Here is a 12042-nt window from a genome sequence, read left to right on the forward strand (position 1 = left end):
CATGGCCTGAGGTAGAAGGGGATGAGTTATTAACTTCAAACTTTATGCATAATCAAAGTTGACCTGCATGTGCATGTAACAGGAGCTGTGGAACTCATCTCCTACCTTATGCCACGGACTTACCAATCACCCATCTGGACACTTTCTGGAGGTCCAAGATCCATATGCTTAATGACCGCTGGACTAAGTGTAAATGTAGGAGACTTGAAAAATAAATGTGCTAGGTTTTCTAAAATTGACGCCTACCTTAGGCCACGGACTTATCAATCACCCCTGGATCTGATTCTCAGATAGTCGATGTGGTTTTATGCTCAATCTATGCAGGTCTCATTTATTGCTCATCTTCCTTGTCCTTGAGTTGGTGGTGAGCAACAATCGAACTGTGTAGTCTGTTATAGACAATAGGTGCAGAAGTAGACCTTCTTCACTGCCTGCTGCACTTGCTCATTCACCTTCAGTGACTGATGAACAAGGACTCCTAGATCTCTTTGTATTTCTCCCTTGCTGAACTCTACACCGTTCAGATAATAATCTACCTTCCTGTTCTTACTCCCAACGTGGATAACCTCACACTTATTCACATTAAACGTCATCTGCCAAGTATCTGCCCACTCACCCAGCCTATCCAAGTCACCCTGAATTCTCCTAACATCCTCATCACATGTCACACTGCCACCCAGCTTAGTATCATCAGCAAATTTGCTGATGTTATTCTCAATGCCTTCATCTAAATCATTGACGTAAATTACTGTAAACAGCTGTGGTCCCAATACTGAGCCCTGTGGCACCCCACTAGTCACCACCTGCCATTCTGAGAAACACTCATTCACCGCTACCCTTTGCTTTTTATCTGCCAACCAGTTTTCTATCCATGTCAATGTCTTTCCCCCCCCCCCCCCCCAATGCCATGAGCTTCGATTTTACCCACCAATCTCCTATGTGGGACCTTATCAAATGCCTTCTGAAAATCGTGGTACACTACATCCACTGGATCTCCCCCGTCTAACTTCCTGGTTACATCCTCAAAAAACTCCCAACAGATTAGTCGAGCATGATTTACCCTTGGTAAATCCATGCTGGCTCGGCCCAATCCTATCACTGCTATCTAGATATGCCACTATTTCATCCTTAATAATGGACTCTAGCATCTTCCCCACCACCGATGTTAGGCTGACAGGTCGATAGTTCTCTGTTTTCTCCCTCCCTCCTTTCTTAAAAAATGGGATAACATTAGCCATTCTCCAATCCTCAGGAACTGATCCTGAATCTAAGGAACATTAGAAAATGATTACCAATGCATCCGCAATTTCCAGAGCCACCTCCTTTAGTACCCTAGGATGCAGACCATCTGGACCTGGGGATTTGTCAGCCTTCAGTCCCATCTGTCTTCTCATCACCATTTCCTTCCGAATGTCAATCTGTTTCATTTCCTCTGTTACCCTATGTCCTTGGCCCATCCATACATCTGGGAGATTGCTTGTGTCTTCCTTAGTGAAGACAGATCTAAAGTACATATTAAATTCTTCTGCCATTTCTGTTTCCCATAACAATTTCACCCAATTCATTCTTCAAGGGCCCAACATTGTTTTTAACTATCTTCTTTCTCTTCACATACCTAAAAAAAACTTTTGCTATCCTCCTTTATATTCCTGGCTAGCTTGCGTTCGTACCTCATTTTTTCTCCCCGTATTGTCTTTTTAGTTAAGTTCTGTTGTTCCTTAAAAACTTCCCAATCATCTGTCCTCCCACTCACCTTAGCTCTGTCATACTTCCTTTTTTTTAATGCTATGCAATCTCTGACTTCCTTTGTCAACCACTGTGGCCCCTTTCCCCCCTTTGAATCCTTCCTTCTCTGGGGGATGAACTGATTTTGCACCTTGTGCATTATTCCCAAGAATACCTGCCATTGCTGTTCCACTGTCTTTTCTGCTAGGCTATCCGTCCAGTCAACTTTGGCCAGCTCCTCCCTCATGGCTCCATAGTTTCCCCTGTTCATCTGCAACACTGACACCTCCGAGCTGCCCTTATCCTTCTTAAATTGCAGATAAAAGCTTATCATATTGTGATCACTGCCTCCTAATGGCTCCTTTACTGCAAGATCGCTTATCAAATTCTGTTCATTACATAACACTAAATCCAGAATAGTCTTGTCCCTGGTCGGCTCTCGTACAAGTTGTTCCAAGAATGCATCCCGTAGGCACTCTACAAACTCCCTATCCTGTGGTCCAGCACCAACCTGATTCTCCCAGTTCACCTGCATGTTGAAATCCCCATAACTACTGCGACATTAACTTTGCCACATGCCAATGTTAACTCCCTATTCAACTTGCACCCAATATCCATGCTACTGTTTGGTGGCCTGTAGACAACACCCATTTGGGTCCTTTTGCCCTTACCGTTCCTCAGTTCTATCCACACAGACTCTACTTGTCCTGACTCTGTGTCCCCCCTTGCAAAGGACTGAATCTCATTCCTTACCAACAGGGCCACCCCACCCCCTCTGCCCACATTTCTGTCCCTATGATAGCACGTATACCCTTGTACATTCATTTCCCAGGTCTGATCTCCCTGCAGCCATGTCTCCGTTATCCCAACAACATCATAGTTACCCATTCGCACCTGGGCTTCAAGCTCATCCGCCTTATTTCTGACACTTCGTGCATTCAGATATAGAATTTTTAGCCCATTTCTCCTCTCTCTCTTTGAATCGCTGCCTATTGTGCTTAACCCAGCTCCCCGAACTCCCATCGGGCTATACGCCCCTAGAATTTTGTTGTCCTTCCTAAATTTACTTATTCTTTCAACACATTTAACTCCATGTTCCGTCAGACCATCCCTCTGTACGTGTGTCCTCCTTATCACTTGTTCCGCCTCACCTTTCTCTACTACACACTTAATATTCCGGAACCGTGTAGTCCCCACCTGTCCTTTATTCTTCCTCTCGCTATCCTCTCTCACATTCTGGATCCCCGCCCCCCCCCCCCCCCCCCCCCCAAGAAGCACGAGCAAACTTCCCTGCAAGAATGTTAGTACCGCTCCAGTTCAGGTGTAAACTGTCCCTTCGGAACAGATCCCACCTTCCCTGGAACAAAGCCCAATTATCTAAAAACCTGAAGCCCTCCCTCCTGCACCATCCTCTCAGCCACGTATTAATCTGTATAATCTTTCTGTTCCTTGCCTCACTCGCACGTGGCACAGGTAGCAATCCTGAGATTGTTCTGGTGTTGGTGCTTCTGTTGTTGGGAGGGATCTCCCAAGATCTAAAATGGTATCCAAGAATGTAATGTTTTAAGATAAGGCAAGCTGTGCAAAACCTGCATCCCAGTTCCACAACTGGGTGAAGATTGCTGCAGTCACTTGCAAAATAGGAGCCCAACTGAGATGCAAAAATCTCACTATTCATTCAAATTTAAAAAATTAAAGGTAAAAGCCTATGTCATTGTCGTGTAACTGGTGGCTGATTGAACATGTGGAGCTTAGTAGACTTGGTAGGAGTCAGAGATAGAGCAAATGCTCACTGAGATTATGTCTCAGATGGAAGGATTCATTACACAGTTGCTCTGGTGTTGAAAATCTTTAGTTTTAAATTGGTGCCTGAAAAATAATTGCACCTATTGCTTATTGACTAAGTCATTAAAGATAATTGATCAGTCAGCAGCTTTTAGCAGGTTTCAATCTTGGTTCAGAAATGACACCATCTCCCTACAGTTTTGAGTGTAACCATTAGGTTTGGGTTCAGCCACTGATTTAAGATCTTCATTTATATTCTGCCTTTTGAGCATTTAGTCATAATACTAAACAGTACTCTTCACACCCAATAATATAGCAAATCATATCTGTTCAAAATCTAAATAGCACACAGTAGCCCTTATTTTGGTATCTAAGTTAAATATATACTGTATTGTCATTTATTAAATGCCTCCAAATGCATTTGGACCTTTTCCCAGGGGAGAGTTCTGACCCATTGTCTTTTCTGAGGGCTTTATTCATGTGTAAATAATTTACTTCTGTATAAATAACTGCAAAATTCTTTCATGTCCTGCCTTTTGACATGTTCTTGAAGGTCCTGAATCCCCTCACTGCAAATTATGGTTTTGCCCAGTTTCATGAACAGATGTTATTTTTCCCAAGAAGCATTCTTACACATAGGGAAAACTAGCATGAATTATTTCATGCTTTAAGTAGGCTGTTTGGCTTGAGCAATGGAAAAGAAAAGGACTCATAGTAATGTTTACCATTTCATGTAAAGTATATGACCAGCTGATAATTTATAACAAGGATACTATAACCTCCAGGAACATCTTCAACACAGTACTTTATTGACTTTACAAATGTAGCCCCACAAAGATACAAAGCTTTCTCAATTCAAATAAGAACATATTGATCCCTTCAGCTTTTAAAAAAAAATGTTCTTTGCAAAAGTAAATAAGTCTCTACAGTTCAGCTCTAATGACTGAAGCTAAAACTGCATCTCATTTGCTGGAGTTATATTTCTTAGCCAAAGTACCCTCTATTCACTTTTGTCTTCATTCTGGTAATGGCGATACTCTGGTTTTAGTTCCCATGTGTTTTTGTGTGTTCCTTTTACATTGTAAATACCAATATCTCTCAAAATTTCCTTTAGGTAGGTCTGTGGAGAAGGAAGGAAACAAAAAATAAACTTCTACACCAACATTAATCACTTAATTGCTCTAATGACAAATCTGACATCAGAATCAGGTTTATTATCAGTGACAAACAGCAAGTCATGAAAGGTTTTTTCCTGGCAGTAGTACAGTGCACTATACATTACAATAAATACATTTTTAAAAAGTAAATAAGTAAAGAGCAAAATGAGCTGAGATTCATGAGTTGTTTGTCCATGTAGACATCTCATGATGAAGCTGTTCCTAAAATATTGAGTATGTCTTCTGCTGGTAGTAATCAGAAGGCGGCATATCCTGGGTAGCAGATGCCATCTTTTTTGAGGCATTGACATTTGAAGATGTCTTCGATGGGGGGTAGGGGGAACCTCGTGGCCATGATGAAACAGACTGAATTTACAACCTTCTGCGGATATTTCTAATCCTGCACAGTTGTTCCTCCATACCAAATGGTGATGGAACCAGTTAAATTCTCACCACTGTACAGCTGTAGAAATTTGTTAGTCTTTGGTGACATACCAAATCTCATGAATTATAGCCACTGATGTGCCTGTCTGCATAATATATTGAGCCCAGGATAAATTTTCAGAGATGTTGACAACCAGGAATTGGAAACTGCACACTCTTTCCACTGCTGAACCCTTGATAAGGATTGGCATAGGTTCCCTCAACTGCTCCCTGATGTCTACAATTAATGGTCACATACCTCCAAACTATCCAGATAGCTGGTAAAACAAAGTTTAGTTTTGAGTAGCAATACTCATTTATCTACATTTAGAAGCTTAAAAGTATTGGGTTTAGAGAAACTCAAGTAGTGTAGAAATATTAATGCGGAGTATAAGTCCCATATTTCCTGTTACAGCATCAGCTTGCAGTTGAATGACATGATTCAGAACCCTCTGTGACTGGTCACACCTCTACACTCCACCAAGCACTGTAGAACAATGCAGACTTAGGAGACTTACGTCACCAATTATAAATTATAGCCTGTGATGAAACAAACTGAACGCAGTCAACTCCGTTTCTGGCTCAGTGCAAGTAACTGGGGCAGGCTTTGAGCTTTGCCAGTGGCAATGTGAGTAACAGGTTACTGAAATGTATGAACACATGGTGACTGTCATTTCCCAGCAGTCAGTTCTCTATGCCTATTTACACCTTCCCTCAACTGTTTTCTCACATAGAACCTCCAAGTAAAAACTAATCTCAACTTCATCATCATTTCTTTGTCACAGAAACTAATCTGCAGTTTACAAGCAGGAATTTGGCTGCCAGACATATTCACCACCAACTCATTAATCATAATCCTTAAAATGGAAAGCTTTCTTCAGAAGATACTGATTTTGAGATTGATAGCTCCCCAGGCTATTTAGTGATAGGGAACCTTGAACCTTTCAGCTTTATTCTAAATTTTAAAAAGTCCTCTCAAATGTAATATTTATGGTAACTTAAATGAATGGGACTATGGTGACAGATTGATACCATTTAATCTCTTCTACTCTCCACCTTAAATCTCCTGGAGATTCATAATAAATTTACTTTGAACTTTGACCAAAGTACATTCTGTATACGTTACCGTTCACTTTCACTTTTTTTGCGGGCATTTGCAATGAACACAAGGAAACTGTAGAATCAATGAAAATCCATACACAAGACGGATAAGCAACCGACGTGCAGAAGATTGCAGAAAATAATTGAGTATGACAATAAGAGGCCTTGAAAGTGAGTTCATTGGTTGTGGGGATGGTTAAGTGTGGGAGCAAGTGTAGATAAGTGAAGTTATCCCCTTTGGTTCAAGAGCCTGATGGTTCAGGGGTAATAAATATTCCTGAACTTGGAGGTGAGTTGGGATTCGCCATTTTGCAGCGCATGGAGTAAGTCGCATTCTTAGTGGCTCCCTTTTTATCCCACTGACAGATCCCTTTTAGCTTTGATGATTTGCTACTTCTACTGAAGGATTTACAATTTAATTACAATGGCCGAAAAAAGTTGTTCTGGTATTGAACTGAGAAGTGGCAAGACTTTTCCTGAAACAGAGCAAACAGAACAAACCAAGAAAGCAGAGGAACCTGTTACTTTAGCAGGAATATTTTCTTCAATACAAGACATGAAGTCGGAATTCGGGTTGCTTAACACTAAGATTGTTAAGCTGACGGGCTCCAACGGGAAGCTTGAAAAAGCCATCTCTACGGTTCAAGACTCTCTGAAAAATCTGGACTTTCAGCTTCAAACACTTCAGCAGACTACAACCCGAATTGAGAATGAACATGATCTATTCAAGCAAACTATTAAACTTCAAGAAATGAAGATATCTTCGATGGAAAAGAAAATCAATGAAATTACCTCGGAACTATCTAAAACAAAGAAAAAAATGGTTGATTTAGATAACAGAGGGCGTTGGAGGAATTTGCGTATTCTGGGACTGCCTGAAAATACTGAAGCTGGCGATCTGTTAAAGTTCTTCTCAGATATGCTGTACTCACTTTTTAGTGAGACCCTAGAAGCTAGCCCTTTAATTGATAGAGTCCATAGAATTCCATTTTCTCATCATTCATCTGAATTACATCCTCGACCAATTGTACTTTGCATTATTATACAACTAAAGAAGCCATAAAAAAGTGAAAGATAATCTTTAAATCGGCAGAAATTTGTATAGTCGAAGATTATCCCTGAGATCTTTGCCGAAAGAAGGAAATACCGAGAAGTCTAATCTATAAATGTATAAATTAGATTTATACCCCTCCCTTCGCTACCCAGCAAAGCTGATAATCTTCCCTGAAAAGTCTCAGTCACTTAGAATCCACTCTCCCCAGGAGGGATGGGAGTACATTAAAAATCTTAAAGTTAAGCCTGCTGAATAAAATCTTAAAGTTAACCCAATTATTCATTAGGTAATTCTGAAGTAGTTTGTTGTATGAGATGTTTATGGACCTTCTGAGTTAAGTTTATTCTATACTTTTTTAGTCTCTGGTATGGGACGTGGCTGATTAAACTTTTTTTAACCTATTAATATATAGTATTATACTCTAATGGTCCACACAGGACTTGTCGTGTATTAATCTTTTTATTTCTTTTATTTGTTTCAATACTAATATAGTTTTAGGTTTGTTATATATATACTCATTTATTCTTTTTTTCAAGAAAAAGAACTTTGTTTATAATATTATTTGCTCGGATTTATTCTTTTTTGAATATGTGATTAAGATAACTTTTCATCACGATGAAGCAGGTTCATCACGATTGTTCGGCAGTTCGACAATGGCATGATGGTGAAAGTTTTGGATGAGTCAGAAGCCTTCCCAGTGACGAACGGTGTGAAACAAGGATGCGTTCTTGCCCCTACACTCTTTAGCATGGTCTTCTCTGCCTTCATGATGCCATGATGCCTTCTGCGATTGTCAGGATGGTATACACGTCAGATACAGGACTGGCGGTGGGCTATTCAACCTCCGGCGTCTACAGGCTGTTACAAAGGTAAAGGAGACCGTCGTCAGAGACCTCTTACTCGCTGATGATTGCTCCCTCAACGCCAGCACAGAACAGAAGATGCAGCGAGAAATGGACTGCTTCTCATGAGCCTGTGACAACTTTGGACTTACAATCAGCACCAAAAAGACCGAAGTTATGTACCAGTCCGCACCCGGAAAGCCCTACCAGGAACCACCCATCACAGTAAAGGGACAGAAGCTACTGGCAGTCGACAGCTTTACTTATCTGGGTAGTACTCTATCACGAGCGGTGAACATAGATGCAGAGATCAGCAACAGAATTGCCAAAGCCAGTGCTGCCTTTGGGAGACTCCGTGAGAATGTATGGGAGCGGAGAGGACTCAACCTTACCACCAAGCTGAAGGTCTACCGAGCAGTGGTTCTCACCACCCTCCTCTATGCCAGCGAGACCTGGACTGTCTACAGCAGACACGCTAAACAGCTCAACCACTTCCACGAGCTGCCTCCGCAGACTTCTCCATGTACGATGGCAGGACAAAGTCCCAGACACGGAGGTCCTGGAGCGGGCTAGCACTCACATCGCCTACACCCTCCTACAGAAAGCCCAAGCCAGATGGGCTGGCCATGTCGTCAGGATGTCTGACAGTCGACTACCAAAACAGCTGCTGTATGGAGAGCTGAGCCAGGGCAAGCGCTCAGTTGAAGGGCAGAAGGAACATTTCAAAGTGTCCCTCAAAGACCTCAACATCAATCCCAGTAGCTGGGAATTGCTTGCTCTGGGCCGCCCAACCTGGTGGAGCAGGACCACTAAAGGATCGTATGCAGCTGAAATCAGACGCACTGCAGAGGCTCAGAGGAAACGCGCCGCGCGCAAGGCTCGAGCTACCTCCACTTCCACTGCAGCACCTACCCTCATGTGTCCCACATGTGGGCGAGCTTTCAGGGCCCGGATTGGCCTCACCAGTCACTGGTGATTGACCCACAGTCACAAACCCTCCACCTGACAGAAGTTGTTGTTGTCTTCAACTCCGAAGGACGAACAACAACAACAAAGATACTTCAGCTGATTTTAAGATGGCTGTTGCCGATTATGTTTTTATTACTGTTTGACATAACATTGTAGTAGTTGAATTCTGTTTGTGCCTTTTATTATGGCTATTTTGCATGGGATTTTTGCTTTAACTTAATGTATGTAGCTACAAAATGGAGAATAGAGTCAAGGGTTATTAGTTTAGCATGGCGCCAGCCTATTGGTCACTGGATTTCTCACCTTTTGGGAGGGGGGAGGGGGCTATTAGAGTAGGTTTTTTTTCTTGATTGGGCAGTTCTTTTGATGGATTTTTTTTTCTCGTAAATGCGTCACTCCTGGTTGTATCCGTGCCTTTTGGTTTAATCTGTGCTTGTGTAACATTTCTTTTATATAATATTAAATCCAATTTTAAACATGGATGTTAATAAAATTAATATAATATCTTGGAATTGGAACGGTGTGAATCACCCCATTAAGCGTAAAAAGATTTTTAAGAAATTAAAAACACTTAACGCAGATATTACTTTTGCGCAAGAAAATCATATACGGAAACAGGATGAGGACAGATTTTTCCAATTTTGGAAAGGGACTTTGTACCATTCGCTGTCGATTAATAAAATAAGAGGCTTATCTATCTTTCTTAGCCCCACAATCCCTTTTGTACACTTTAATACTATTACTGATTCGATTGAAAGATATTTAATTGTCACTGGTGTATTATGTGAGCAAAAGGTAGCTCTGGTGTGTGTATACGCACCTAATGTAAATAATTCTGATTTTTTTTGAGAAACTTTTTTCTGAGTTACTGAATTTGAATGAATTTAAGTTGATCATGGGTGGTGACTTTAATTGTTGTTTAAATCCGGCAATTGACAGGTCATCAACCAATCCGTTGCTTCCTTATAAAGCGGCGGCCTGTATTAATTCTTTTTTATTAGAATATGGCCTGCTCTGGAGATATAAACACCCCAATGATAAAGATTTCTCTTTTTTCTCACACGTTCATCATAAGTATTCTCAAATTGATTACTTTATTTTTAGATAGACGTTTGTTATATTCCGTGTTGAGTGTGCGTATGACATCATTACGCTCTCAGATCATGCACCTTTAAAGTTAACCCTGAAGCTTTTGGATAGCTTTTTGAAAATGTGACAGTGGAGACTGAATCCCGTATTGTTACATGATCCAGCTTTTGTTAGTTTTATTAAGGAGCAAATTTCTATATTTTTTGAATTGAATACAACTGAAGGAATGTCAAACCTGCTTATATGGGACACGTCGAAATCTTAGGGAACAGATAATCTCATATTCAGCAGCTTTGTGGAAGAAAACTAAAGCGGAATTGTCAGTGCTTATTAATAAAATTAAACAGATAGATAAAGCGTATTTAGTTAAACCTACTGAAGACCTATATAAAGAAAGGGTCAAACTTCAATCACAGTACGATTTGCTTCTGACCTTTCCCATTGAACAGCAAATTTTTAAATCTAAAAGTTTATTTTATGTACATGGGGAAAATCTGCTAAGCTTTTGGCGGGTCAGTTAAAGGCTGGGATGGTCAGAAGACAGATTTAAAAAATTCTTAGACCAGATAGAATTGAAACTTTAAATCCTTATGAAATTAATAAGCTATTTATGGATTTCTATTCTAATCTTTATAAATCGGAATTCTCTGATACTATTATTATGTATAGATTTTTGCAAAGGTTAAATATACCTCAAAATTCGACTCAAGATGTTGATATATTAGAAGCACCTATTAAACAAGAGGAGGTAGCCAAGGCTATATCCTCTATGCAATTAGGGAAAGCTCTGGGACCTGATGGTTATACGTTGGAATTTTACAACACTTTTCATGAAATGCTTATACCACATCTTCATCAAACATTTTCCGATTCTATATCCTCTGGGAACCTTCCAAAAACTTTTTATGAGGCATTAGTTTAATTGATTCCTAAAAAAGGAAAAGACCCACTGGAATGTGTATCCTATAGACCTATTTCTTTATTGAATGTAGATTTTAAAATTCTCTCTAAGATTCTAGCAATAGACTTGAGAATATTTGGCCTAATGTTACCTCAAATGATCAAACAGGATTTATTAAAAATAGGTACTCACATTTTAATATTCAAAGACTGTTAAATATCATTTATTCCCCCTCAGTTAAAGAATCTGAATGTATTGTATCTCTGGATGCAGAGAAAGCCTTTGATAGGGTGGAGTGGCCTTATTTATTTCAGGTTTTGAAGAGGTTTAATTTTGGCCCGGGATTTATTTCCTGGATTAAATTGATTTACCATGCCCCGGTGGCTGCGATTATAACTAATAATCAAAAGTCTATATTTTAGATTATATAGAGGAACCCGTCAGGAGTGTCCTCTTAGTCCTTTATTATTTAATTTGGTTTTAGAACCACTTGCTATTGCTCTTAGGGATTCTAATTCTGTGCAGGGTATTAGGAGAGGGGATAAATTACATAAGGTTTCGTTACACGTGGATGATTTATTAGTTTATATTTCAGACCCTAGGAAATCTATTCCTTTTATGCTATCTATATTTACAGAATTTAGTATTTTCTCTGGATATAAACTTAATTTACCTAAAAGTGAATTATTTCCTATTAATAATTATTCTGATTCTTATGATCAAATACCTTTTAATATTGCTAAAATCCATTTCACCTACCTTGGTATCAAAATTACTAAAAATTTTAAGGACCTACATAAGTATAATTTCTCCCCTCTAATTGAATATACTCAACAAGTGCTTTCTAAATGGTCGCTTATGTCAATGTCATTGATAGGTTGAATAAATGCTATAAAAATGGTTATTTTACCAAAATTTTTATATATATTTCAAGCAGTTCCATCTTTTGTTCCAAAAACATTTTTTGATAAAACAGATTCTATGATTTTGTCTTAT

General features: G+C 39.7%; 1 protein-coding gene across 2 annotated transcripts in view; it reads right to left on the reverse strand.

Moving 5' to 3' along the window:
- Positions 1-4298: 4298 nt before the first annotated feature.
- LOC140727957 (general transcription factor IIF subunit 2-like) overlaps positions 4299-12042 on the reverse strand; it is a 133037-nt gene continuing 125293 nt past the window's right edge. For both annotated transcript variants that reach the window (XM_073045970.1, XM_073045969.1), the window contains one exon: positions 4299-4630. In XM_073045970.1, the coding sequence (XP_072902071.1) occupies positions 4511-4630 (120 nt within the window). In that variant the 3' untranslated portion in view covers positions 4299-4510. The remainder of the gene's footprint in view (positions 4631-12042) is intronic.

The sequence above is a fragment of the Hemitrygon akajei genome, chromosome 5 (genome assembly GCF_048418815.1).
Source record: "Hemitrygon akajei chromosome 5, sHemAka1.3, whole genome shotgun sequence".
Taxonomy (NCBI): domain Eukaryota; kingdom Metazoa; phylum Chordata; class Chondrichthyes; order Myliobatiformes; family Dasyatidae; genus Hemitrygon; species Hemitrygon akajei.